Source organism: Gadus morhua, chromosome 4, assembly GCF_902167405.1.
Source record: "Gadus morhua chromosome 4, gadMor3.0, whole genome shotgun sequence".
Lineage (NCBI taxonomy): Eukaryota > Metazoa > Chordata > Actinopteri > Gadiformes > Gadidae > Gadus > Gadus morhua.
The window spans coordinates 35,721,032-35,748,563 of NC_044051.1; the positions used below are offsets into that span (position 1 = coordinate 35,721,032).

The 27,532-nt window shown below is 43.6% G+C and overlaps 3 protein-coding genes across 3 annotated transcripts; 2 read left to right on the plus strand and 1 right to left on the minus strand.

Moving 5' to 3' along the window:
- Nucleotides 1–8,261: 8,261 nt before the first annotated feature.
- Nucleotides 8,262–10,917, minus strand: LOC115542307 (E3 ubiquitin-protein ligase TRIM39-like). Its single transcript, XM_030354555.1, has 2 exons — nucleotides 10,313–10,917; nucleotides 8,262–10,210 (listed from the first exon to the last, which is right to left on the minus strand). The coding sequence occupies exon 2, from the start codon at nucleotides 10,206–10,208 to the stop codon at nucleotides 8,583–8,585; it is 1,626 nt and encodes a 541-aa protein (XP_030210415.1). The 5' UTR covers nucleotides 10,209–10,210; nucleotides 10,313–10,917; the 3' UTR covers nucleotides 8,262–8,582.
- A 1,829-nt stretch (nucleotides 10,918–12,746) lies between these two features.
- LOC115542322 (nuclear factor 7, brain-like) lies at nucleotides 12,747–15,442 on the plus strand. The gene is made up of 2 exons (XM_030354569.1): nucleotides 12,747–13,353; nucleotides 13,456–15,442. The coding sequence occupies exon 2, from the start codon at nucleotides 13,458–13,460 to the stop codon at nucleotides 15,072–15,074; it is 1,617 nt and encodes a 538-aa protein (XP_030210429.1). The 5' UTR covers nucleotides 12,747–13,353; nucleotides 13,456–13,457; the 3' UTR covers nucleotides 15,075–15,442.
- Nucleotides 15,443–21,756: 6,314 nt separating this feature from the next.
- Nucleotides 21,757–23,679, plus strand: LOC115542352 (E3 ubiquitin-protein ligase TRIM39-like). Its single transcript, XM_030354606.1, has 2 exons — nucleotides 21,757–22,045; nucleotides 22,511–23,679. Exons 1-2 carry the CDS (start codon nucleotides 21,757–21,759, stop codon nucleotides 23,365–23,367), a joined length of 1,146 nt encoding a protein of 381 aa, XP_030210466.1. The 3' UTR covers nucleotides 23,368–23,679.
- Nucleotides 23,680–27,532: the final 3,853 nt, after the last annotated feature.

Consider the following 27,532-nt stretch of genomic DNA (forward strand, 5'->3'; position numbering starts at 1 on the left):
GCGGGAATAAATGCAGAGACCGTGTTAATTGTCACCGACTGCCGTTGTATTCCCTGTGCACGAGGGCTACTGCATCTGCTGATCCCCACAGCAGTGGGCGCTACAGAAGCGCCAAATGCCATTCAGGCTTACATGGGGATCAGATATGATCCGATGAAAGTGAACGATACATCACCTGAGGGGCCCGACCATATCCAGCTGTAATATGTAGAATAGTCAACACCTATACTATTCTAGTAGAAGCGCCTGTATATAAGATAATCAATATCCCGGATTTACTTGAATAACACATTTCTAACAACCATACCAGGCTGTTTGTTATTGTTTGGTTGCGAGTACAACTCGTTATTTCTGAATCGCTGCATTGATAATGGTACTGTTGATCTTTCTTGAGACGATTGTTTTACAGGCCACCTGTTGCTGACACGACGACGACGGAGAACCTGTTTGGAGGCTCCCATGATTTAGGAATAACCTCTCTGAGATGAGCCCTTGACAAGGAGGGACGAGTCTTGGGTTCATTAATTACAGACCCGACGGCGACAGAAAAAACAATGACTACAATAATAACATCGCCCAAAACCACCCACAGGAACCGGCACACCAATACACGAAGATCACTTGAACTCCCCAAATCCATGCCCAAACCACCCACATGAACCGGCGCACCAATACACGAAGATCACCTGAACCCCCCAAATCCATGTTAGTTTATCAATCATTTTGAAATTTTAAAATTGTGTTATGACCACCAATTTTTACGTTACTTTTGCACCTGTTGAATATTTTATGACCTTGTTGCACATAACCAAAAAGTATTAGCTCAGGATTTCTATGGATAGTTTTGTTTGTGTGCTGTTTGGCCATGTGATTGTATGTTAACAAGATTTATGTTCATTGTTGTATTGTTAAATAATGACCTGTATTTCCAATAAGACCCACAAGGTGAATGCCGTCTCAGTATTATGGGGACGCGTAGTGGTTTTTCCCCTCTCTTCAAGAGGTCTTTCCGCGACGGTTGATGGTGTTGATGATTGATCCTACTTTGACTATGTTTTCGGTGTGGTAAATGGTGTTTACCACACCATTTGTCACACCAGCAGAACACAAGCTGCATTTCCCTCACTTAACCAATAGGGGGTAGGACCAAATATATAAGTCGTAAATACTACACATAGCCACAAGGGAAAGCAGGACATTACTGAAGGCTGCAATAGATACTTTAGCCACAGAGGGCAGCATCACAGACCAGGCGAGGAAAACCGAGGATTACGTCACACCGGTTCCTCTCCAAGTCTTCCGGTCCTCGCTGAGTCCATAAAGAAGTCCACCTGGCCATGAAAACTTTAGAACTCTCCCGGCAGCGATTACCATACGTGGGTTTGTGGTTAGGATCAGCTAGGAGAACACTCTCGCACGTGCTAAGGCACATCTCCAATCTCTCTCTACTTCAGAGCATCAGTTTACCATACCGAAAATACTTTATACAAATAAAGTCTCTTTAAAGCTATTCCTTTGGATTCGACCCCTCTTTCCAAGAAGTACATTGCAGTGTGTAACATGCTTGGCTTTGGCATGAACATAAACCGGGGAGGCCACACGCAGGGTAAAGGAATAACAATGATTTACTACCTAAGATTTAACAGAAACTAAGGTAAAGGTAATGGGATGTGGTGTAAGTCAGTGCAATGCGATGTAACCAAAAGTGTGGTGTGAGATCAGTCATGAGAACAACCAAACAAAGCCTAAAGACAGCGGAGGAGAGGAGCCCCTTAGGTGTTGGCACGGTAGGCCTTTTCTACCCTCGCCAAACAGCGGGTTCATTGCACACACCTGAGACCTGCACACAAGAAAGGGCGGGGACAGAACAGGCAATCAGCACAAATGGGCGGAGCCTCGAGAGACCTGTGGAATAGGTACATTCTGAGTACGATATGTAATCAGTGGAATAGGTACATTCTCATTACAATACGTATTCAGTAGAATAGATAAATTCTGAGTACAATATGTATTCAGTGGAATAGGTACATTCTCAGTACTATGTGTATTCAGTGGAATGGATAGATTCTCAGTATAGTATGCATTCCCTGGAATAGGTACATTTTCAGTGGAATAGGTACAAACTCAGTACAATGTGTATTCAATAGATCAGGTACGTTATCAGTGGGATAAAACAAAAACAACAATAATAATGCTGATAATAACTGCACACGTTTATAGCTGTTGAGCCAATCAATGACTTAATGTCTACCATGATACAACAACCCAATATTTGTAACACAATAACACAAAGGTCACAGTGACAACATATAAAGATTCCCTCCATGTGTGTGAGTACCGTGACTTTGTCTCGTCATCTCTCCTCTTCGTCCTCTCCTCTTAGTATCTCCTCTCTCCTTCCTCTCTCTCCTCTTCCTCCTCTCTCTGCTCTCCTTTCTAGTTCATCCAGGATTGTCTTAATTAACGTCTTGCATACAAATTACACGTGTTTACAAATTACTGAAGCAATATTACGATTTATTTGGGCAAATATTTGAAGAGCTTTAGCTCTAACTTAGCCTATTTTAAGACGGCGCACAATTACTTTGCTCCACTGATCCATGGTTCAGTTGTACCCTCAAAGAACATCGAAGATGGAATACTTTACTCATCGCACTAAATGCTGTTTTCTTCCAGGTACTTCTCACTACAATAAACTCAACTTCATTCAAACATATAAGGCGATCAAAACAACGTAACGCTCGGGGGGCTTGCAGCGGGGGAACTAGAGCTTTATAGGGTTGTCCGGGGGTGGCCCAGGTATCTTCAGTGGGTCCATAGACCTTGATAGAAGAGTGAGTGTGGAACCCTGACCTGTCATCAAAGGAGAATGGAATAATGCTCTGATGGCTGATTAGAGGTAGAAGTGATAATTCACTGAGACTAGAGTTCTTCAATGGGCCAGCTAGTGTGGTCCACTAGGGTCACTACACTGGAATTATTCAATGTACTCTGAATAGCCAGTTGTCTCTGCCCCAGAACTGCAGCTTTTTTATTACACCCACACACACACACACACACACACACACACACACACACACACACACACACACACACACACACACACACACACACACACAAACATGAAACGACACTACAGGAGGTTGAAACATTGTGGGAGGATACACTCTCTCTCTAGTGCAGGGCGAGCAGCACACTGCGTCCGTCTGTCCTCCGTCTCTAGATTTGTGTTCCCCAAAGAATACGGTTGTCATGTGAGTCTGCAGACTGGCTGAGCGGTGCACACCACTGGTTAATGTGCACTGCTCAATGGTTTAGTGATCGCTTCAGGTTGAAAGCATCGTGTGGTGGGGCCCTAGCTTTAGACGGGGCCCCACACTGAGGTAACTGGACAGAAAGAGACAGAATCAAACTCTAACCCCTCTTCATTCTGTGTTGATTTTATTTATTTGTTTGTTTGATTGTTTGTTTGGGCGTCCCCACGGTGATCACCGTGACAACGCTGAGCATCGGCGCCAGGAACTCGCTGCCCAAGGTGGCGTCCAAGGTGGCGTCTGCTACCTTGGGCCATGGACTGGTTCATCAGCGCGTGCCGCGCCGGCCTTCGTCTTCTCCGCGCTCATCGAGCTCGCCGCTGTCGACCAGCGTCCAATCGGAGCTGGGCCCGGGGCGGCAGGGAAGCACCGCAGGCCCAGCACCCAAAGGGGCCAATACTTCATCATCCGTCACCATGGAGACCGGCTGTTGAGTCATTTAGCAGACGCTTTGATCGAAAAAGGACTTTGTTGATTCAGTTAGACACGAGAAAAAGAAGGTTCACACTGACATGTGATTATGTATTCATTAGCATATCTGTGGATGGCCGTCGTTATTCTAGGGTTTAGGTATTATTTCTTCCTCTCTCTTATCTCCTCCTCCTCCTCCTCTTTCCCTCCTCCTCCCTCCCTCACCACCTCCTCCCTCCCCCTACCTATCCTTTATTTTTCCTTCACCCCTCCTTCCTCCTCCAACTCCACCCTTTCTCCCCCCCCTTCCACCTCCTCCTCCTCGCCCTCCCTCTCTCATCCTCACCTCTTCCCCCTCCCCCTCCTCTACCTCCTCCCCCTCCCCAACATTCCTCCTCCTCCTCCCCCTCCTCCTCCTCTTCCTCCTCCTCCTCTTCCTCCTCCTCCTCTCCCTCCCCCTCCTCCTCAGAAGCTTGCCCCCATGGTGCTCTCCAAGAAGCCCAACAACGTGTCCTCGGCCGGGGTCAACTACACCCCCGACCTCAGCTGTCCTCCACCCTCTCCACCTTCCTCCTCCTATGCACACACACACACACACACACACACACACACACACACACACACACACACACACACACACACACACACACACACACACTCCAAGGTGGTTGTTCCAAATCTAGCCCATGAGCAGCGGGAACACAACTAATATTTTTGTGTCAGAACTACTTTTACCAGCAGGGGGTGCACTAGTACTTCAAAGGGGGCAAACGTTCCAAAAGCAAAAGGAAATCCCCCACTGACCAGACTGTGTCGCAGTCTGCTGCTCTCAGCTCTGCTGCTCTAGTACGGTGCACTGTGCGCGTGCATATCGAGGAGAGCTCCTACAGCAGCGTAGCGCTAAAAAACAGCTCGTTGTCTGTTTCTGTCGAAAATCGGATTTTATCGGGTTGGATTTAAAGAATTCGGGGAAGCCCCGGAAACCCGAATAGATCTACACCGATGATCCCAGTTACAGTTGCTTATAACCACTAAATCACCACAATGTCTCTCGTGCTGCACCGGCTCTCTTTAACTCCAGAAAGAAGAGATCACACATCAACGCATTTGAAGAGGCCGACACGGTGAATGAATGCAGTGCACTCACGTGCCGTGGGGGCGGAGTCAGGTGTTAGGGGAGGAGGGGAGATGACGTCATGTTGAGGAAACGAAACCTAAAGCACCCCGACGTGTAAGCAGTTCTCTCTTCTAGGATAAATATAACACACATTACATAGTCTGACAGACAGCAACAACAACAAGGTGAGTAAAGCATTACAACTTTGAGATAAGTTAAAACCACTTTTGCCATTATGGAATAACAAAAATAATGGGATTGCTCAATACAAAAACCCTGTCGTCTGTGTCTAGGTATGGCCTGTGCAAACGCTCCCTGGTCTGAAGAGAACTTTTCATGTTCTATCTGCCTGGATGTGTTCAGCAGTCCAGTTTCCACTCCATGTGGACACAACTTCTGCAGAACCTGTATTACAAAGTACTGGGATGAACAAATCAAGTACAAATGTCCCGTTTGTAACAAGCTTTTCAACACAAGACCTGATTTACGGGTCAATATCCTCTTTTCAGAGATGGTTCATCGGTTTGGAACGTCCGTACGAGTAAAAGAGCAGCCTTGTGTTGAACCAGCAGAAGTTCCCTGTGATGTCTGTACCGGGACCCAGCTGAAGGCTGTGAAGTCCTGCCTAGTGTGTTTTACCTCTTACTGCCAAACCCACCTGGAGCCACATCAGAGAGTCACAGTCCTGAAGAAACATCGGCTGGCCGAGCCTATGGACCGTCTGGAAGACAGGATGTGTAAGAAACACGACCGACTTCTGGAGCTCTTCTGCCAGACTGAACAGGTGTGTGTGTGTCAGTTCTGCACAGAGACAGACCACAAGTCACATCCTGTTGTACCTCTAAAGGAGGAATGTGAAGTGAAGATGGCCAAGCTGGGGAAGATAGAGTCTGAAGTTCAGCAGATGATCCAGGAGAGACAAAAAAATATCCAGGAGATTAAAGACACAGTTAAACGCAGCAAAGCAGACGCAGACAGAGAGATAGCCGATGGTGTGCAGGTCTTCACCGCTTTGATGCGCTGCATTGAAAAGTGCCAGGAGGATCTCAACCAAATGGTTAAAGAGAGACTGAAAGACACAGAGAAACAAGCTGAAGGCCTCATCAAAGAGCTGGAGCAGGAGATAGAAGATCTGACCAATAGAAGCTCAGAGGTGAAGTAGCTCTCAAACACTAAAGACCACCTCCACTTCCTCCAGGCCTTCAGATCCCTGAAGACTCCTCCACCCACCAGGGACTGGACGACAGTGGAGGTCCGTCCTCCGTCATACGTAGGGACCTTGAGGAAATCCCTGGATCAGCTGGAGGAGACACTGAACATGGAGATGAAGAAGCTGCGTGATGCTGAACTGAAGAGGGTCCAGCAGTATGAAGTACATGTGACTCTGGATCCTGATACTGCTAATCCTGAGCTCATCCTGTCTGAGGATGGAAAACAAGTACATTATGGAGGTGTATGGAAGAAACTCACTGACAACCCTAAGAGATTTACACATAAAATTTATGTTCTCACGAGGCAGAGCTTCTCTGGGAGTTTTTACTTTGAGGTCCAGGTTAAAGACAAGACTGAATGGTGTTTAGGAGTGGCCAGAGAGTCCATTGCCAGAAAAGATCGGATCATAGTGACCCCTAAAATGGGTTACTGGACTTTTTACTTCAAAAAGGATAGGTTGTTATTTAGAGATGACCCTGATGTCTGTCTCCCTCTGAGAGCTGAGCTCCAGAAGGTGGGGGTGTTTGTTGATTATGATGAGGGTCTGGTCTCCTTCTATGATGTGGAAGCCAGGGTTCATATCTCCTCTGCTACTGGCTGCACCTTCAGTGAGCCTCTTTATCCATTACTCTGTCCATGTGATCATGAAGTTGGTATAAACTCTGCCCCCCTGATCATCTCACCTGTCAATCAAACGGACTAGGACCTTTTTTGATAATAAAGTAATCAAACAACCCAAACAACTAATGTTGTTTCATGAATAAGAATCTCTACTATGTGAGATCTGAAAGAACTGCTTTAATGTTGAACTGTTCACTTTCATTTAACAAGGATTAATTCAATAATATAATAACCCATACTTTTATTGAATATTACCCATGATTACATAACATATACTTTGTTGATCAATGTCTGTTTTACAGAATGTTCTTATACATTTACCAATATCAAATTGTAAATGTTTGAAGCAAGTAGACAATGAAAGGTTTTTATATGTTTATATTTCTCTATTATAAATGATAACAATCAAATGTATGTGATTTTTATTTCAATAAAAATGTACAAAAAGTAGAATGGGGTCATTTTCTTTGGAATAGGTACATTCTGAGTAAAAATTTTACTCGGTACAATATCGACATTCTCCTTTCTCTCCCTCGCTCTCTCTCCCTCCTTTCCTCATTCTCCCCACTCTCCTTGTTTCTTCTGTACTTACCTCACTCTCCCTCCTCACTCTTTCTCTCTCTCTCCCTGTCTCTCCTGCTTTTTCCTCCCCCCTTAGTTCCATGAGTTCAATGAGTTCTGGATGTGTAGGATTTAATAAAGTATCTTAAATCCCTGTGTCTCATACATTGCAGTAGGAAGTGGTCTTCTGTCTCCCTCTCCTGGGGACAGAATGGACCCAGCCGGTCTCCTCTTGGTAGCCAGGTCTGCCTGTGACGGCCTGGCTCTATAGCCAGGCTGTGTCCACTGAGCCTGGAAGTCGGCAGGGATCTCCTCACAGAGACACGCATCAATGAGAGTCAGCTTCACTGAAGGAGAGAGGGAGTCTCTCCCTCTCTCCTTCAGTGAAGAGAGGGAGGGAGGGAGGGAGGGAGGGAGGGAGGGAGGGAGGGGAGGAAGGTATTATTCAGTACCTATTGAGAGTGTAGCTATTCCACTCAATACATATTGTAGAGAATGTTCCTTTTCCACAGGATATGCCCAATTCTACTTTTGTCAATTTGAATTGTAGTCAAGAAAGTTTACAAACATTGTATTATGTTGTCATTCATAATGTGGTATACATGAATACAAACTTTTTGTTTAAAAAACTGGATTTTCAGCTAAACTTAAACTTCAAATTCAACATTTTCTAGTCGCTGTAATCATTTGCAATTTTATATCATTACATTTATAGAGATATGAACATCAACTAAACATTTAGATTGGAAGACACAGAGATATTGGTGACAGTCAGCTTCACTGTAGGAGAGAGGGAGGGAGAGAGAGGAGGTGGGAGAGAGAGAGAAGGTAGAGAGAGAAGGTGGGAGAGAGAGAGAGGGAGGGGCTGAGAGAGGGGAGGATAAAGCGAGAGAGGGGGAGAAAGGGAGAGTGAGGTGAGGAGAGAAAAGAGAAACGGAGAGTGAGAGGAGGGAGAGAGAATGAGGGAAGGAGGGGGGGGAGAGAGTGAGGGAGGGTAAGAATGTAGCTATTCCACAGAAAATTAATCCATTTTACTTATTGAACAATTTTATTGAAATAGAAAGTGTACAAACATTTGATTATGTTATCATTCATAATGTTCTACTGTTGTTGCATGAAAACATTCTGTCAATCAGACAATGATCAATATAGTATATGTAATCTAAACTTGTATCAAGGGTTATATTTTATAACTGTCAGGGTTATTTCCATAGTGAATTTATCCTTGCTAAAGGACAGCGGATCAACACTAAAACAGTTCTCTCAGATCTTACATAGTACAGATTCTAATTTAAGAAAAGTTAGTTATTTTTGTGGTTTGTGCATTTTATTTTTAAACAAATGTCCTAGTCGGTTTGATTGACAGGTGAGATGATCAGGGGGGCGGAGTTGATACCTTCATAATCATGGCGGAGTGGGCAGAGGATTGGATAGAGAGGCTCACTAAATGTGCAGCCAGTAGCAGAGTAGATATGAACCCTGGCTTCCACATCATAGAAGGAGACCAGACCCTCATCATAATCAACAAACACCCCCACCTTCTGGAGCTCAGCTCTCAGAGCGAGACAGACAACAGGGTTATCTCTAAATACAAACCCATCCTTGTTGTAAAAAATATTCCAGTAACCCGTCTCAGGGGTCTCTATAATCTTACCTATTCTGTTGATGGACTCTCTGGCCACTCCTAAACACCATCCATTCTTGTCTTTAACCTGGACCTCAAAATAAAATCTCCCTGAGGAGAAGCTCTGCCTCGTGAGAACAAATATATGCACTGTAAATCTCTTAGGGTTGTCTGGGAGTTTCTTCACTACATCTCCATGATGTACTTGTTTCCCATCCTCAGACAGGATGAGATTGGGATGAGCTGTATCAGGATCCAGAGTCAAATCTACTTCATACTGCTGGACCCTCTTCAGTTCAGCATCACGCAGCTTCTTCATCTCCATGTTCAGTGTCTCCTCCAGCTGATCCAGGGATCTCCTCAAGGTCCCTACGTATGTCGGAGGACGGACCTCCACTGTCGTCCAGTCCCTGGTGGGTGGAGGAGTCTTCAGGGATCTGAAGGCCTGGAGGAGGTGGAGGTGGTCTTTAGTGTGTGAGAGTTGCTTCACCTCTGAGCTTCTATTGGTCAGATCTTCTATCTCCTGCTCCATCGCTTTGATGAGGTCTTCAGCTTGTTCCTCTGTGGATTTCAGTCTCTCTTCAACCATTTGGTTGAGATCCTCCTGGCACTTTTCAATGCAGCGCATCACAGCGGTGAAGACCTGCACACCATCAGCTATCTCTCTGTCTGCATCTGCTTTGCTGCGTTTAACTGTGTCTTTAATCTCCTGAATTTTATTTTGTCTCTCCTGGATCATCTGCTGAACTTCAGCCTCTATCTTCCCCAGCTGGGCCGTCTTCACTTCATATTCCTCCTTTAGAGGTACAATAGGATGGGACTTGTGGTCTGTCAATGTGCAGAACTGACACACACACACCTGTTCAGTCTGGCAGAAGAGCTCCAGAAGTCGGTTGTGTATCTTACACATCCTGTCTTCCAGACGGTCCATAGGCTCGACCAGCCGATGTTTCTTCAAGACTGTGACTCTCTGATGTGGCTCCAGGTGGGTTTGGCAGAACGACATAAAACACTCTAGGCAGGACTTCACAGCCTTCAGCTGGGTCCCAGTACAGACGTCACAGGGAACTTCTGCTGGTAGAACACAAGGCTGCTCTTTTACTCGTACGGACGTTCTAAACTGAGCTGCCATCTCTGATACAAGGATATTGACACGTAAATCAGGTTTTGTGTGGAAAAGCTCGTTGCAAACAGGACATTTGAACTGGACTTGTTCATCCCAGAACTTTGTAATACAGGTTCTGCAGAAGTTGTGTCCACATGGTGTGGTTACTGGATAGCTGAACACATCCAGACAGATGGGACATGAAAAGTTCTCCTCAGACCAGGAAGTGTTAGCAGAGGCCATTCCTAGACACAGACGACAACATTTAGGAGCAATCCCATTATTTTTTAAATTTCATAACGGCAAAAGTGGTTTCTACTTTCTCAAAGTTGTGCTGCTTTGCTCACCTTGTGGCTGTTTCTTTCTGTCTGACTATTTTCTCCAAAATGCGATTTATTTTCTCCTGAACGAGAGAACAGCTGCGTCGGTTGCTTTGGTTTCTATGAATCTTAGGTTTCGTTTCTCCAACATGACGTCCTCTCCTCTCCTCGCCTAACTCCTGGCTCCTCCCCTAATACGTAGCTCCGACCCCACGGCACATGGCTGTACTGCATTAATGCATTGTGTCGGCCTCTTCAAATGCGTTGATGTGTGTTCTCTTCTCTCTGGACTTAAGAGAGCCGGTGCAAAACGAGAGACATTTGGGGGATTTAGTGGGGATTTGCGACTGCAACCGCGATTAACCGGTGTTGATCTATCCGGGTATCCGGGGCTTCCCCGAATACTTTCTATTCTACCCCGATCCGATTTTCAACAGAAACGGACAGAGAGCAATGAAAAGAGCTGTTTATTGGCGCTACGCTGCTCTAGGAACTTTCCCCGATGTGCACGCGCACAGTGCACACACGATCAGCAGAACTGAGAGAGCAGTAAACAGCGATACAGTCTGGTCAGTGGGGGATTTCCTTTTGCTCTTGGAGAATTTGCCCGTTTGACGTACTAGTGCACCCCCTGCTGGTAAAAGTATTTCTCATGCACACACGCGCGCGCACACGCACACACTTTGGGACACGTATTCAATCAATATTCCTTATTGTTCGACATATTTTTGCCTTTGTTCAACTTGATCAAATGAGTCAAGTTTTTGAGAAAGGTCGAGGATAAGATGAGCCAATCACTTTATAGCCTACAGAGGGACGAGGACCTGCGTTCAGCGCCTTGTTCCCCATGATAGAAACAAAGCATACAGAAAGAAAACTAAAACATGCACTAAATAAAGAATCCGTTCAATTCCACATTTAGGGAGCTAGCTTTGGTCAAACTACCCTCATCTCTCTATATATGTTACACACACACACACACACACACACACACACACACACACACACACACACACACACACACACACACACACACACACACACACACACACACACACACACACACACACACTGTGTTGTGTGTTTTGTTTCTATCACGGGAAACAAGGCGCTGAACGCTGGTCCTCATTCCGCTGTATACAGTGATTCTATTGTTTCATCTTATCCTGTAACTTTCTTTTAGGTATCCTCCTGACTTGACCTGTTTTATTAGGTTGAATGAAGGCAAAAACTTGTTAAAGAATAAGGAATGTTGAGTGAATATGTGTCCCAAAGAATGTCCTCTCATATCTAGATAAATATTGATTGTCATTATAGTGTTGCTAAGGGGGGGAGGGGGGCAATACTTAGACTGAAGAATTGTAGAGTGAGAAGAATAATTATGTTTTATCATCGCCCTTCATAAATTTAATTTCAACCCGTATCATGCGTTAAATCTACGTAATCAGAATAATTTAAGTCAACTGCGTAATTTCTCAGTTATAACTCCAGAAACATCTCCTTAGAATAGAAATAAAAATAAATCTCTATATTTAATCCCGTCACTCCATACTCTCCACTGACGGCGCGACTGCATGGAATAAAGCATCTGTCCAACATGTGTCAATAACATAATATTTTTATGTGACACTGTAAACACATAATCAAATGTCAGTGTGGAAGTGTGGAAAACCAAGCCACACTCCTCATCACAATCGTTGTCCGTTACTCTTGATGCTTTTCATGACAAATCAGGCATTAAAAAGGGGTTATGTTCAAGAACATTTTACGTGGGTGATTACAAACTGATTATCCAAGGTGTTCTCGGTCAGTCTACCGTAACCCTATAAATACAGAGGTGAGCGCCATGGTAATGCTGCACCATATGGCACTTCTGGCGGACCATGCAAATGGCAGGATTCGAAGGGAGAGGGTCTTTAGGGACCATAACGATTTATTGGTAGGCTACATAAAAATATGTACCTTTATGTCAGACGAGTCCACTTCTTTTTTAATTCTGGGACTGTGCGCTCCGTGCTACTGACAGAGTTCACTGCTGCAGCAACTTGTTGCCACTCACTCTGCTTTTTGTTGTTGGCGATCCCAATCCCGTGACCGCCTAACAAAACTACTTTTCGGGCCTCCATCTCACCCACAAGTGTCTCCACTTCAGCCTCCGTGAAATTTCGCTTTTTTGCTTTTCTCAGTACTTCTGCCATTGTTTCCGACAAGACATAATAGGCTACTTGCATCTGAGTCTGTTATATATGCAGATCGCATTCATGAGGTCATTTGCATTGACCATTTATGGTTAAAAAGGGGCGTGTACAGGGCGGAACGTGAAGCTGATTCAGCTGCGCACACTTCTAGGCACTCTGTGATTTATAAAGCAAAGATTGCGTAGGCCTACGGTGTGCGTACGAAGGGTTTTATAAATCTGAATATTTTTGGCGCACGCAAAACTTGGCTTTTGGGCGTACGTACACTTTTAGTAACGATCCCACGCACAGTTTTATAAATGAGACCCCAGACTGTTTCTCTGTCTAGTGCTCTCAGCTCTGCTGCTCGTGTGTGCACTGTGCGCGTGCATATCGTGGAGAGTTCATACAGCAGTTTAATAATAACAATAATAATAATAATAATAATAATAGATTCAATTTATATAGGGCTTTTCTCACACTCAAAGTGCTTTAAAACGCGCTTAGTTTAGCGCCAATAAACAGCGGTCTTTGTCATAGTTTCCGTCGAAAATCGGATGGGGGTTGGATTTAAAGTATTCGGGGAAGCCCCGGAAACCTATATCTACACCGATGATACCAGTTACAATTGCAAACAACCGCTAAATCACCACAATGTTTCTCGCTCTGCACTGGCTCACACATCAACGCATTTGAAGAGGCCGACACGGTGAATGAATGCAGTGCACTCACGTGGCGTGGGGGCGGAGACAGGTGTTAGGGGTGTGGAGGGGAGAGGACGTCATGTTGAGGAAGCGAAACCTAAAGCACACCGACGTGTAAGTAGTTCTCTCTCTATCAGGAGAAAAATGACACGCAATAAATAGTCGGGCAGACAGAAACAACAACAAGGTGAGTAAAGCAGCACAACTTTGAAATAAGTTTAAAACACTTTTTACGTTATGGAATAACAAAAATTATGGTATTGCTCAATACATAAACTTTTTCGTCTAGGAATGGCCTGTGCCAACGCCAACTGGTCCGAAGAGAACTTTTCATGTTCCATCTGTCTGGATGTGTTCAACAGTCCAGTCTCCACACCATGTGGACACAACTTCTGCAGAACCTGTATTACAAAGTACTGGGATGGACAAGTCAAGTACAAATGTCCTGTTTGCAACGAGCTTTTCAACACAAGACCTGATTTACGGGTCAACACCCTCCTATCAGAGATGGTTGATCGGTTTGGAACGTCCGTACGAGTAAAAGAGCAGCCTTGTGTTGAACCAGCAGAAGTTCTCTGTGACTTCTGTACTGGGACCCAGAAGCAGGCTGTGAAGTCCTGCCTAGTGTGTTTTACCTCTTACTGCCAAACCCACCTGGAGCCACATCAGAGAGTCACAGTCCTGAAGAAACATCGGCTGGTCGAGCCTATGGACCGTCTGGAAGACAGGATGTGTACGAAACACGACCGACTTCTAGAGCTCTTCTGCCAGACCAAACAGGTGTGTGTGTGTCAGTTGTGCATAGAGACAGACCACAAGTCCCATCCTGTTGTACCTCTAAAGGAGGAATATGAAGTGAAGACGGCCCAGCTGAGGAAGATAGAGGCTGAAGTTCAGCAGATAATCCAGGAGAGAAAAAAAAATATCCAGGGGATAAAAGACACAGTTAAACGCAGCAAAGCAGACGCAGACATAGCTGATGGTGTACAGGCCCTCGCCGCTTTGATGCGCTGCATTGAAAAGTGCCAGGATGATCTCAACAAAATGGTTAAAGAGAGACTGAAATCCACAGAGAAACAAGCTGAAGGCCTCATCAAAGAGCTGGAACAGGAAATAGAAGATCTGACCAATAGAAGCTTAGAGGTGAAGCAGCTCTTACACACTAATGACCACCTCCACTTCCTCCAGGCCTTCAGATCCCTGAAGGATCCTCCACCCACCAGGGACTGGACGACGGTGGAGGTCCGTCCTCCGTCATACGTAGGGACCTTGAGGAGATCCCTGGATCAGCTGGAGGAGACACTGAACATGGAGATGAAGAAGCTGCGTGATGCTGAACTGAAGAGGGTCCAGCAGTATGAAGTAGATGTGACTCTGGATCCTGATACAGCCCATCCCAATCTCATCCTGTCTGAGGATGGGAAACAAGTACATGATGGAGATGAAGAGAAGGAACTCCCTGACAACCCTAAGAGATTTACACTGTGTGTAAATGTTCTCACGAGGCAGAGCTTCTCCTCAGGGAGATTTTACTTTGAGGTCCTGGTTAAAGACAAGACTGGATGGGATTTAGGCGTTGCCAGAGAGTCCGTCAAAAGAATAGGTAAAATCATATCGTCCCCTGAGAGGGGTTACTGGACTATTAAATTCAACAATGGTGGGTTGGTATTTAAAGATAACCCTGCTGTCCGTCTCCCTCTGAGAGCTGAGCTCCAGAAGGTGGGGGTGTTTGTTGATTATGATGATGGTCTGGTCTCCTTCTATGATGTGGACGCCAGGGTTCATCTCTACTCTGCTACTGGCTGCACCTTCAGTGAGCCTCTCTATCCATTCCTATCTCCAGGTTTAAATGAAGGAGGTACAAACTCTGCCCCTCTGATCATCTCACCTGTCAATCAATCAGACTAGGACCTTTGTTTGATAACAAAATAATCAAACAACCACAACAATTTATGTTGTTTCATGAAGTGTAATCTGCTTTGTGAGTTCTGAGGGAACTGTATTTATATTATACTGTTTGTTGTCATCTGACAAGGAGCATTTCATTAAGCAACTAAAATAAACATAACGTAACCCGTTATAATGATTAAAATACCCTTTGGTTCAATGTATGTTTAATGATGTCAAATGGTTAAAGGTTGCAGTAAAGTAAAATGTTGAAAATGTGAAATTTCCATTTTTGTCAAATAATCGATATATTTTTAGGAAAAAGATTTTAACAGTTTATTGTTCCAAATAATGTATAACAGCACATTCAAATGTTTGTACACTTTTCAGATTTGTATAAAAATAAAAATAAAAAAAAGTAGAATGGGGACAATATCTGTGAAATTCTCAGTACAATATGTATTCATTACGTATGCATTCAGTAGAATAGCTACATTCTCAGTGGAATATGAATGCATATTTCAATGAGAATGTCGGTACTCAGTATACACTGGAAAAAGGGTTTTAAGCCGTACTTCATCTGATTATTATTTTGTAATTCAATTCAAATAAACATTTTTTGTTTTATTTTTAAAATAACTTTTTTTTATTTCAAAATACTGTGAAATATAGATATTTTTAATTAGGAGCTCAATCAAGAAATATCCATTTTGACAAATGTAAAATTTTAAGGTTGTGTATTCAACTGATTAATACTTTTTGTCATTCAATCCAAATCATTTTTTTTGTTTTCTTCCTAAAGCACTGTTATATTTGATTAGGAGCTCAATTTAGAAATATTTGTTAAGACAAATGTACAATTTCAAGGTTACGTACAAGCATGCGCATGCGCATTAAATACAAAGACGCTTACGACTACTGGACCAAACCGCAGTGTTGCCAACTTAGCGATTTTGTCGCTATATTTAGCTACTTGTCAGACCCCTTTGGCGACTTTTTTTCAAAACAGCGACAAGCGACAAATCTAGCTTCTTTTTCAGCTGCTATTGGTGACTTTTGGCGACTTTTTGAGGTGAAAGCACTAGCCTTGACCAGAGTGACGATGACTCACTGGTTCTGTGAGCTAGGACAGTCTGTCTGTGTCTGGAGGGAGGTCTGGAGTAGGTCTAACTCTGCCATTTAGATTGTTAATATATATTGTATATTGTGTGGCGGCAGTAGCTAGGTGGTAGAGCGGGTTGGCTGGTAACCTGAAGGTTGTTGGTTCGATCCCCGGCTTCACCAAGTAGAGTATCGAGGTGTCTTTGACGAAGCACCTAACCCTGACTGATGTCGCGATGTGATGTCGAATCCAGACAGAAGCGCCCCAAGGCCATGAAGCGGCGAGAGCCGAGCGGGAAAAAATGATGATGTTGTATACAAAAAACTGTAATGTTTAAATGAGAAACAATTGTTTGATTAAATTGTAATCTTTTTGATTGGATAAAACAAATTATTTCTGATAGATATTTCTTAAATGAGAAACAATTGTTGGAGTGAATCAATATTTTTTTGTTTAGGATTTAACATACGATTTAAATGTATTAACTTCATTCAAAGAATATAATTATACTTGGTGCCAAGTTGTATTATTTTGTTTTTATGAACATAGGAAATATTGTTTGAGGCAAGCTATATATTTGTCATTGGCTCAAGTTATGTAATATAGATGTGAACCATTGCCCTTGTTTTTTTTAATTGGTTCAACAGAAGGCTTTTTCCAGTGTAGAATTGGTACATTCTCTGTACAATATGTATTCAGTGGAATAGATACATTCTCTGTACAATATGTATTCAGTGGAATAGGCACAGTCTCAGTAAAATATATATTAAGTCGAATAGGTACATTCTCAGTACAATATATATTCAGTGGAATAGGTTCAAACTCAGTACACTATATATTTAGTAGAATAGGTACATTTTCAGTGGAATAGGTACAAACTCAGTACGATGTTTATTCAATAGATTAGGTATGTTACCAGTGGGATCAAACAAAAACAACTGTGTTGCCTAAAAAACCTTTTATACATGATGGGATTCAAGGAAGGATTAAAATCCCATAATAACGGCACACTTTTGTAGCTGATGAGCCAATCAATGACTTAATCTCCAACATTCAACGACCCAACATGTGTTCCACATATACACAAAGGTCACAGCGACTACATGTAAAGATTCCCCCCATGTGTGTGAGTACCGAGACTTTGTCTTGTCAACTCTCCTCTCCTCTCCGTCCTCTCATCTTAGTTTCTCCTCTCTCCTTCCTCTCTCTTCTCTTCCTCCTCTCTCCTATCCCTGCTCTCCTTTCTAGCTCACACAGGATTGTGTTAAGTATTGTCTCGCATAAACATTCAATTTGTGTAAACAGCCGTTTGACTTGCCTTTTCTATAGTCTACCTGTGCCCTGGTGCATGCAAGCAGCAGTCCTATAATCAGCGTTATGAGCGACACGCAGTGGCGCGAGCGGGTATCGCCAGAGAGGGGTAGAACGTTCGTTGTGGGCAATAATCCTACTATCTTTTAGTACATTTACGGTAATTTAACTTTTTATCAAATATTCGGAGACATGAATCTCTTTTTTTGGGGGTTGCATTTTATCGCATGACTGAGGTGTAAACTACAGCCATGTGCCACTCATTAATTAATGACGTCTATAATTACCACACGTGGGCTACTGAGAGCGGGTGCCGTTTAGAAACGTGCAATCGCGTGGTTGTTCGCCGGTAGAAGGCGGTGAATATCCACGGTTGTGTCGACTTTACGGTAAAGGGGGGTTGTCGCGCGGTGCTCATAGGTCAGATATGGCCGCCTCTCTGTCTTTCATTTCAGGGTTCCCCAGCACTGCCGAAGCGAACCACACGGCTCCACGTGGTGCTTTAGTGGTTCCCACCACCGCACCGAGGGGGGAGGGAGGAGGAGAAGCTTTCTGTCTTCTGTTTTTCTGTTTTTCTGTTCTGTTGTTCTCTATTTTTTAAAGGTTGATGTCGCTGGTCGACCATTGGAGCTTCTAATAAGGGCGCCCTCACACTAGGCCATCTGTACCGTCCGTTTGACACCTGTACCTAATCAAGTAGCCTACGATGCCCCCTGCTGTGCCGCTGGCCTGTGCTCACACTATGCAATCTCAACTGGGCCTGAGTATGGTTGCCTCTTTTACATCATCACGTCGTATGTTCATCACCCAGCGTCTGCTGCTTAGTAGAACAACGCAGAGAACACAATTTACACTTTACTGACTTTGTTGCTTATTTGGAGCCGTTCTACTCATATACAGCCGTCTCTCACTGAGCGTTTTCACACTGCCAAATAGGCCGTTTAATGCACTAATTTTTTGCGGCACGGTCAGCGCGTTTACACTCCCCGAGCGAAATTGCCTGTTTGAGCTAGAACCCCAATTTATCCTCCCGGACCCTGCACACATTGGCGGTTTATTGGGTTTCCAAATGCGACGGCTCCGCGGTTCCGGGGGGCAACGCAGCGATATGATCATGAGCAGTTCCAACTGGGGCGAAAGTGAAATCCGCGAGCTGCTGATCATGTGAGAGAAGGTGATGCAGTCGGATTGAACTGTAGGCCTACTTGAGTACGGTTCGTGTGCTCACACTAGCCAAATGATCTAGACTTGAGCACGGTACAGGTGTACAGACTTGGGCACGTTCTCGGGCATGGTGCAGAAGGCCTAGTGTGAGTGCGCCCTCTTAAACACGAGCAAAAGAAAAAACAGAGGAGGAACAACCCAAAAAGCAAACCTGCGGGACCTGGGTGAAAGATTACACTCAGGAGAGGTTGTGTGTGTGTGTGTGTGTGTGTGTGTGTGTGTGTGTGTGTGTGTGTGTGTGTGTGTGTGTGTGTGTGTGTGTGTGTGTGTGTGTGTGTGTGTGCACCCACTAGGTTATAACTGCTGTCATGTCGTTGGATGAGGGGGTGTTGTTCTTTGGTTGAAGTCCCGTTACGACACGGGGAGTCTGAACGTTGAGCTGTAACGTGGCTGGAAGACCTGGATTGTCATTGGTCGACTTTATCATAGCGTGGTCTCTATCTATGTGTCTATATTTATATATACTGTATATATATGTAATCTTTCCATCAATATCTTGTTCTCTTCCTTTCTTTTGATCATCCGTTCTGGTAAGAGTAGTCTGCGGACTCGTACTCACACACATTTATACGTTCATGAGGTTAAAGGTTGTATAGGTGATTTGCTTTTTTGGCCATTTTTGCAAAATTACTTGAAATCCTTATCATAACCCGCTTACAGCAACTGAGTTAGAAGTACTGACATGAAAATTAAACAAGTCAATCATCTGTGGAACGGGCAGGGCTCGAAAAACTCCAGCCTATCATTTCCATTGCCACCGAGTTGCATTGGACAGTAAGTACGTCAATCAAACGGTCGTACTGCACTCCCCCTCCCCCGCGCCCCGCGCGCGACCCCTTCGTGCAGTACTCGTGACCCAGAGCTCGTGACCCAGAGCAAGCTCCTGTTTGTTGTTATCCTGCGGTAGCTACTGGAACTAGTTAATCCACATTTGGACCTAGCAGTAGAAGACAATTTCCATGGCAGACAAGACGCCACCATCCCCACCACCACCACCACCACCAGCAAAGAGAAGGAAAACTCTTTTTCAGAGAGTAATTGATAATAAAAACGCTGAAAGAGAAAAACTGAAATCAAGAATAATCCTAGGCGCTGCTTTCGAACGTTGTCGGCAACTGAAGGACAAGAATGGTCTAAAAACCGATGCTTGTGTGGCGGTTGACCTAGTTTCAAAGTTTATACCGTTTATACTCGGTAATACCGGTGTGGAGACGAGTGTATTACTCGGTGTGAAAATGTCCACACCGCGGCAACCCTAGTGAAAACCAGGACTTCCAATACAATTATATGAAACAAACATACATTTTCTAAAAATAGTAATGATTTATGTGACCGTTTAATGTTTATAACATCTGGTCCAACCATTGCAGCGAGAACGTATTCTCAGCAGGGGGTGCTGGGAAAAAAAAAAACTCAGCCTGCACTAGACTCGCAACTCGTTACATTGATAAAAAAAGATGTATAGCAGCGCAGCTCAATTACACCAGTGCATGCGCGGACAGTTGAAAATCGATCGTTCACATCCAGCTGCTCACAGAACAAGTTTAGCGCACCACCGCTACCCTCACACTTTTTCATATAACCTTTTTTCAGCACTAGGTCATATGAGCATTAAATAAATGCTGCGTCTCAAAATGCCTTGGACAGCAGCGAGGATGACTCGCTTTGCCACGGGCCGAAACAGTTCGGAGCGACCACAGCCAGAGCGAACACAGCGGGGCAGAGGAGTGTCAGGAATAGTCTTTGGTGTACACATCAGTACGGCCTATTTGCACTACTGTTTAGTGGCAATGCAGTGTTTTATTCGATGCCTTTTTATTTTCGTATATTATTTCAATGAATACAATTTATTTATTCATAAAAAACGGATCTGGTCTTCAAATCTTTTTTCCAAATATAGGTCGTCTTACAATGGGGTTTGTGTTTATATTCGGACCAATACGGTACAGCGGGCGCTCACATGACGTTAAGCATTTCCTGGTGCATAATGTGACGCTTCAGAACCTAAAATCCCGTTTCTCCCCGTTGACACGACAACACATAACCGGCGTTTTCAGAAATCTCCACTTTGGCCGGAGTTTTTAGAAATGATCGTTTTCTGTGATAAGACAGGGCCTCGGACAGGGGGTGTTGCAGCACCCCCAGCACTCCTACTTCCCGCGGTACTGGGTGCAACTTACAGCTGAATGTAGTGCCATGTTGTTAAACGAAAACCTACGCTAGCCTGGCTCGCTCTCGCGCATCTCTGTTCACGCTCGTGCATGATTGCGCGTCCAGGTACTTGGAATGGGTGGAGTCAGAGTCAGCGTTGAAGGAGAGGGGGTAGGACCATTTGAGTTGTGTATTTTCAAAATCTGCTGGCGTTTCGCAAATCACCTACCCAACCTTTAAAGTCCGGGAGATAAGCCTCATATAACTACCAGTGTGTTAACTCAATATCAAAACACAAACCATAATAGCACATATAATCTGGGCACAAAGAGAGAGGGTTGCTTTTATAAAGAATGTGGAGAAAAAATACCAGCCTCAGGAAAAGTTAAGTCAATTGTTTTTAGATAGCTCTTAATCCCAGTTCAAGTGGCAAATCACCACAATGTCTCTGGTTTTGCACCGGCTTTTGGTCTGTTTTTTGTTGTATATTGTGTTTTCAAACATATTTGAAAACACATCAACGTATTTGTATTACAGCGCAAGCATCAAAGCCACCCAAAGCCACAGTGTGTAACTTCAACTGTTTGTGAACTGTGTCTGTGGGGGCGGAGCCAGGTGTAAGGGGAGGAGCCAAGTGTTAGGGGAGAAGTTAGGTGTGAGGGGAGGAGAGGCGGAGACGTCTTCTTCAGGAAACAAAACTTAAGTTTCAAACAAACCAAAGCAACCGACGAGGAAGCAGTTCTCTCTTTCAGGAGAAAATAATCATGTTGGAAAAAAGAATCTGACAGACAGAAGCCACTAAAAGATAAGAAAAAACAGCACAACTTTCAGAGAAGTTAAAACCTCTCTCACCGTTATGGAATTAGACATATAATGGAATTGCTCAATGCTAAACCTTGTCGTCTGTTTCTAGGAATGGCCTCTGCTAACACTTCCGGGTCTGACGTGATCTTTTCATGTTCCATCTGTCTGGATGTGTTCAACAGTCCAGTTTCCACACCATGTGGACACAACTACTGCAGAACCTGTATTACTAAGTTCTGGGATGAACAAGTCAAGTACAAATGTCCTCTTTTCAACACAAGACCTGATTTACGGATCAATACCCTCTTATCAGAGCTGGCCGGTCAGTTTCGAACATCCGTACGGGTAAAAGAGCAGCTTTATGTTAAACCAGGAGAAGTTCCCTGTGACGTCTGTACTGGGACCCAGCTGAAGGCTGTGAAGTCCTGCCTTGTGTGTTTCATGTCTTTCTGCCAAACCCACCTGGAGCCACATCAGAGAGTCACAGTCCTGAAGAAACATCGGCTGGTCGAGCCTATGGACCGTCTGGGAGACAGGATGTGTAAGAAACACGACAGACTTCTGGAGCTCTTCTGCCAGACTGAACAGGTGTGTGTGTGTCAGTATTGCACAGAGACAGACCATAAGTCACATCCTGTTGTACCTCTAAAGGAGGAATATGAAGTGAAGACGGCCCAGCTGGGGAAGATAGAGTCTGAAGTTCAGCAGATGATCCAGGAGAGACAAAGACATATTCAGGAGATTAAAGACACAGTCAAACGCAGCAAAGCAGACGCAGACAGAGAGATAGCTGATGGTGTACAGGTCCTCGCCGCTTTGATGCGCTGCATTGAAAAGTGCCAGGATGATCTCAACAAAATGGTTAAAGAGAGACTGAAATCCACAGAGAAACAAGCTGAAGGCCTCATCAAAGAGCTGGAACAGGAAATAGAAGATCTGACCAATAGAAGCTTAGAGGTGAAGCAGCTCTTACACACTAATGACCACCTCCACTTCCTCCAGGCCTTCAGATCCCTGAAGGATCCTCCACCCACCAGGGACTGGACGACGGTGGAGGTCCGTCCTCCGTCATACGTAGGGACCTTGAGGAGATCCCTGGATCAGCTGGAGGAGACACTGAACATGGAGATGAAGAAGCTGCGTGATGCTGAACTGAAGAGGGTCCAGCAGTATGAAGTAGATGTGACTCTGGATCCTGATACAGCTCATCCCAATCTCATCCTGTCTGACGATGGGAAACAAGTACATTATGGAGGTGTAGTGAAGAAACTCCCAGACAACCCTAAGAGATTTACACAGTGTGTATGTGTTCTCACGAGGCAGAGCTTCTCCTCAGGTAGATTTTACTTTGAGGTCCAGGTTAAAGACAAGACTGCATGGGATTTGGGTGTTGCCAGAGAGTCCATCAACAGAATAGGTCAGATCACATTGTCCCCTGAGAGGGGTTACTGGACTATTAAATTCAACAATGGTGGGTTGGTATTTGGTTGTAACACTTCTGTCCGTGTCCCTCTGAGAGCTGAGCTCCAGAAGGTGGGGGTGTTTGTTGATTATGATGAGGGTCTGGTCTCCTTCTATGATGTGGAAGCCAGGGTTCATATCTACTCTGCTACTTGCTGCTCCTTCAGTGAGCCTCTCTATCCATTCCTCTCTCCATGTTTACATAAAGAAGGTACAAACTCTGCCCCCCTGATCCTCTCACCTGTCAATCAAACAGACTAGGACCTTTGTTTAATAATAAAATAATCAAACAACCAAAACAACTAATGTTGTTTCCTGAATTACACTCTCTACTGTGCGAAATCTTAGAGAACTGTATTGATATCGTACTTTTCACTGTCATTTAACAAGGGCCAATACATTAAGCTAACACTGTGTACTATCAACAATATTACCCATTATAACTGATAAGACTACACAATAAGGTTCAATGTCTTAACCAAATATATTCCTTTATTATTTTGAATCATGTTTGACAACACAAAACAATGTTTTTAAACTTTGAGATTTAAATAAAAATAAAAATTGAAAGTATAATGGGGACATCTTCTGTGGAAAAGCTACATATGTATTCAGTACAATATTTAATTAATGGAATACATACATTCTCAGTACAATATGTATTCAGTGAAATAGGTACATACTCAGTACAATATATATTCAGTGGAATATGTATATTCTCAGTACAATATGTATTCAGTGGAAGTACATTCTCAGTCAAATATGTATTCAGATGAATAGGTACGTTCTCTGTACTATTCAGTGGAACAGGTTTCTGTACAATATCGTGGGCTTTATGCTGATGTGTGGTTGAGGCATCCTCACCTGGACGAGTCAGACTGATTGGACTCTCAGGCTGGGTGAGGCAATGGCTCAACTACCAGAGGGTGCAATTGTTCTTTAAACAATGCCAACTTTTCAAAAAAATCCCAGAAAAAGTCGGACGCCGGAGGCATACTCCTATTCACACCGTTGACTGGTTTACTTCAGTGTTTATAACATAAATATAGAGATATAACACTTTTGCTGTGTAAATGTTTTGAATTGTCGTATATATATATATATATATATATATATATACGTTCCTCGAGCATAAGGATGGATGATAACGGCCTTCTGAACCTAGAGTAGGCCTCTACTAGGGATAGGTTGGTCGCGAACGATTCGATCACAACTTCCGAATCCCGAAGATGAACGACAAGAACAGATTCCCAAAACAAGAGAACAGATTCTTTGATTCTTTTTTTTTTAACGTAAAACAAAAATATGGTCACGTAAATAAAATAGACTAAAGAACCGAGCTCCATCTCCGCGCAACCTTATATTGATTGAGACTAAAACGTTCTCAAAGATTCAGCCAATGAGAGTACTATAGCAGATAGCAATCGCGTTGCCATTGCACAACAAATGACAAGGCACCACCACACAAGTTAACTAACGATCGCCGTAGGCTTCAATATCATGCAAGCACTTTATACGTTTTATTTTTTATTTTGTTCTGCAACAAAATTGCATGCTTTAATGAAGTATGGTTTTACCTACCATGGACATGGTCGAACTGCATCGTATAGGCCAATGCTACAGAAATTCGCACCATGACTGAAAACTTTTTTTCGTTTCCGTTTTATTCCCCCTCGTTTCCACCGCGCGGTGCGGAGAGGTATCTCTCTGGGTTATCGCAGTTCAACAGCAAGCCAAACTCAGGTATAGCACACTTGAGCCGGGATAAGAGCATCTTGCTCCCTTTATTTCCTCTTTTATATTGTGGAATTCCACGAGTGAAACTGTAACATAAACAACACCAAACTTAGTTTCCCTTACAGCACAAGTTGCTAATAAACAGAATTTTTATAAAGCTAGAAATAATAACTGGGACTGCTTGCCAAAAGTGAGCCCGTTCATAGTAACAATAGGCTAATCTAACGTAGGCGCACACTTTACATTAGCTCACTATCTAGTTAACTGAACATCACATTTTTAGAGTGCTAGACATCTTCATCACATATTCATCTTCATTCATACAAAGTAGTACTGCATTATAAACGCACAGCCATTGCTTTCATGAGTGTGAGAAGGGAAGACAGAAACCAAGTGACCAACTGCCTTTCTTACTGCTGGCTGCTACGGTTGCAACAAGTATAAACATGAAGTAGCCTACTTTAACACTTCAAAATAAAAGTCCAGTTCTCATCATGTAGATATTACTGTGTGTGCGTTAGTGTGTTTTTCACATATTTCCTTACCATAAGTTTTAATTACTACATTGATTAAATCATTTAAGTGCATTCAAGTTTGAACATGAATACTAATCTGAGGGCAGAAGGGTACACTTATGGTAGGGCAGGCTGTGAAAAAGCCTTAATTGTCGGGCGTACCCAATACTTATTAGCAACGGGGGGGGGGGGGAAATCTTTTTGCCCTTCCCTAGCCTCTACTTACTCTCTCTCTCTCTCTCTCTTAAATGAATGAGGCGCGTATATGGCGTTGGCTTGCTGGCTGGCTGGTGCAAGCTTCAGCTTGTCCAGAATGCTGCTGCTAGAGTTCTAACAAAGACCAAAAAAATGTACGTTTTAAACCAATTCTTAAATAGTTACATTTGCTTCCTGTAGGTCAGAGAATTGATTTTTAAATCATGTTGCTAACCTATAAATCCCTACATGGTTTAGGCCCAAAATATTTAACTGATATGCTTCCACTACATAAGCCTTCTAGACCAATAAGATCTTCTGAGACCAATCTGTTAATTATCCCCAGAGTAAACACGAAACATGGGAAAGCAGGATTTAGTTACTATGCAACAAATAGCTGGAATAAACTCCCTGAGAATTTAAGACTTGCCCCAACTCTGAGCACCATTAAAACAAGACTGAAGACTTTTATGTTTGCTTTAGCTTTCTGCTAAATCTTAAATACATTGCACTTTCTAAAAAGATTTTTTAACTTTGCCTTTATTTTCTATGCCTTTTTATCTTTCTATTTTACTCATTTCTTTGCTTATGTTTTCTTTTACTTATCTATTTTTTTTATTTATTATATGACCATTTTTATATGTGAAGCACATTGAGTCTGCCTTGTGTATGAAAAGTGCTATATAAATAAGTTGAAGATTTCATTAAGAAAATAACCCTGACTATTATAAAATATAACCCATTGTAAATTATTGCATTACAGTATATACTACTCAAAATATGACCATTAGCAGGTGTTTGTACCCAGAGCGTCCAGTGAGATGAAGGCCCAGGTCTGGGCTGCTCAGGGAGGACATTGGGGATCCTTTGGACGACGAGTCTAAACAAACCAACCAAGCGGGTCCCCTGAGCCCCTCAACAGTCCTGGTTCATTGTGGGGCTGCAGGGCTGCCGGCACCCCTGTGAACGGCCCTTCAGTTCAGCTTCAATAAGAGGAGGACAGGTGTGTCGCATCAAAGCCTAATCAGCAGGGGACCGGGTCACCCTATCAGCCAATCAGAGGTGATGTCTGCAACAGCAGGTGACCCGGTCACCCTATCAGCCAATCAGAGGTGATGCCTGAACCAGCAGATGAACGGGTCACCCTATCAGCCAGTCAGAGGTGACGCCTGCAACAGCAGGTGTTTCACCTAGAGAGGGAGTCAGTGAATATAAATAATGGAAACCGATCGATAAATGGTGTAGAAAAGGAGTCTGCTTGAATTATCGATTAAAAGTCCAGAATTCATTTCTGAATTCAGTTCCTTCCTGAACTACGGGCCGTTCTGTGGTTCTCTGAGGGCGCGGCACCAACTGCCAAGCTTTACTGATCGAGCCAGCAAGGACGAGAGATTAAAATCACCCAAAGTATTCCTGGAATCGTTGAGTCACCGTTTATTAAAACTGTTTATGAACCGTTTATAAAAAGAGAGAGAGAGAAAGAGAGATAGAGACTTTGGTCTCATGCCCACTTGTTGGTGTTGTTGTGTGTGTGTGTGTGTGTATGTGTGTGTGTGTGTGTGTGTGTGTGTGTGTGTGTGTGTGTGTGTGTGTGTGTGTGTGTGTGTGTGTGTGTGTGTGTGTGTGTGTGTGTGTGTGTGTGCGTGTGTGTGTGTGTGTGTGTGCGTATGGGTGTGTGTGTTCTGTGTTTGTGTGTATAACAGTGAAATAAAATACATTATATGAGGAAATCATACAGCCATTGTACCCAAAAAGTATTTTCTTGTTTTTTGTTGTTTGTTTGATGAAAGGTGATTCAGTGGGTCACATAGTAGTGATGTGGATTTATCCTGGTAAAAATCTCTACTTAACTGCATAACATTTAAAAAATCGTCTGTAAATGTGCTCTCAAATAGCCCTCTATTAAACACATGATACTGTTCGTTTTAAATGTTACTGGCAGTTCTAGATTATCAGTAGTCAATCAAATGTTCTGGCTC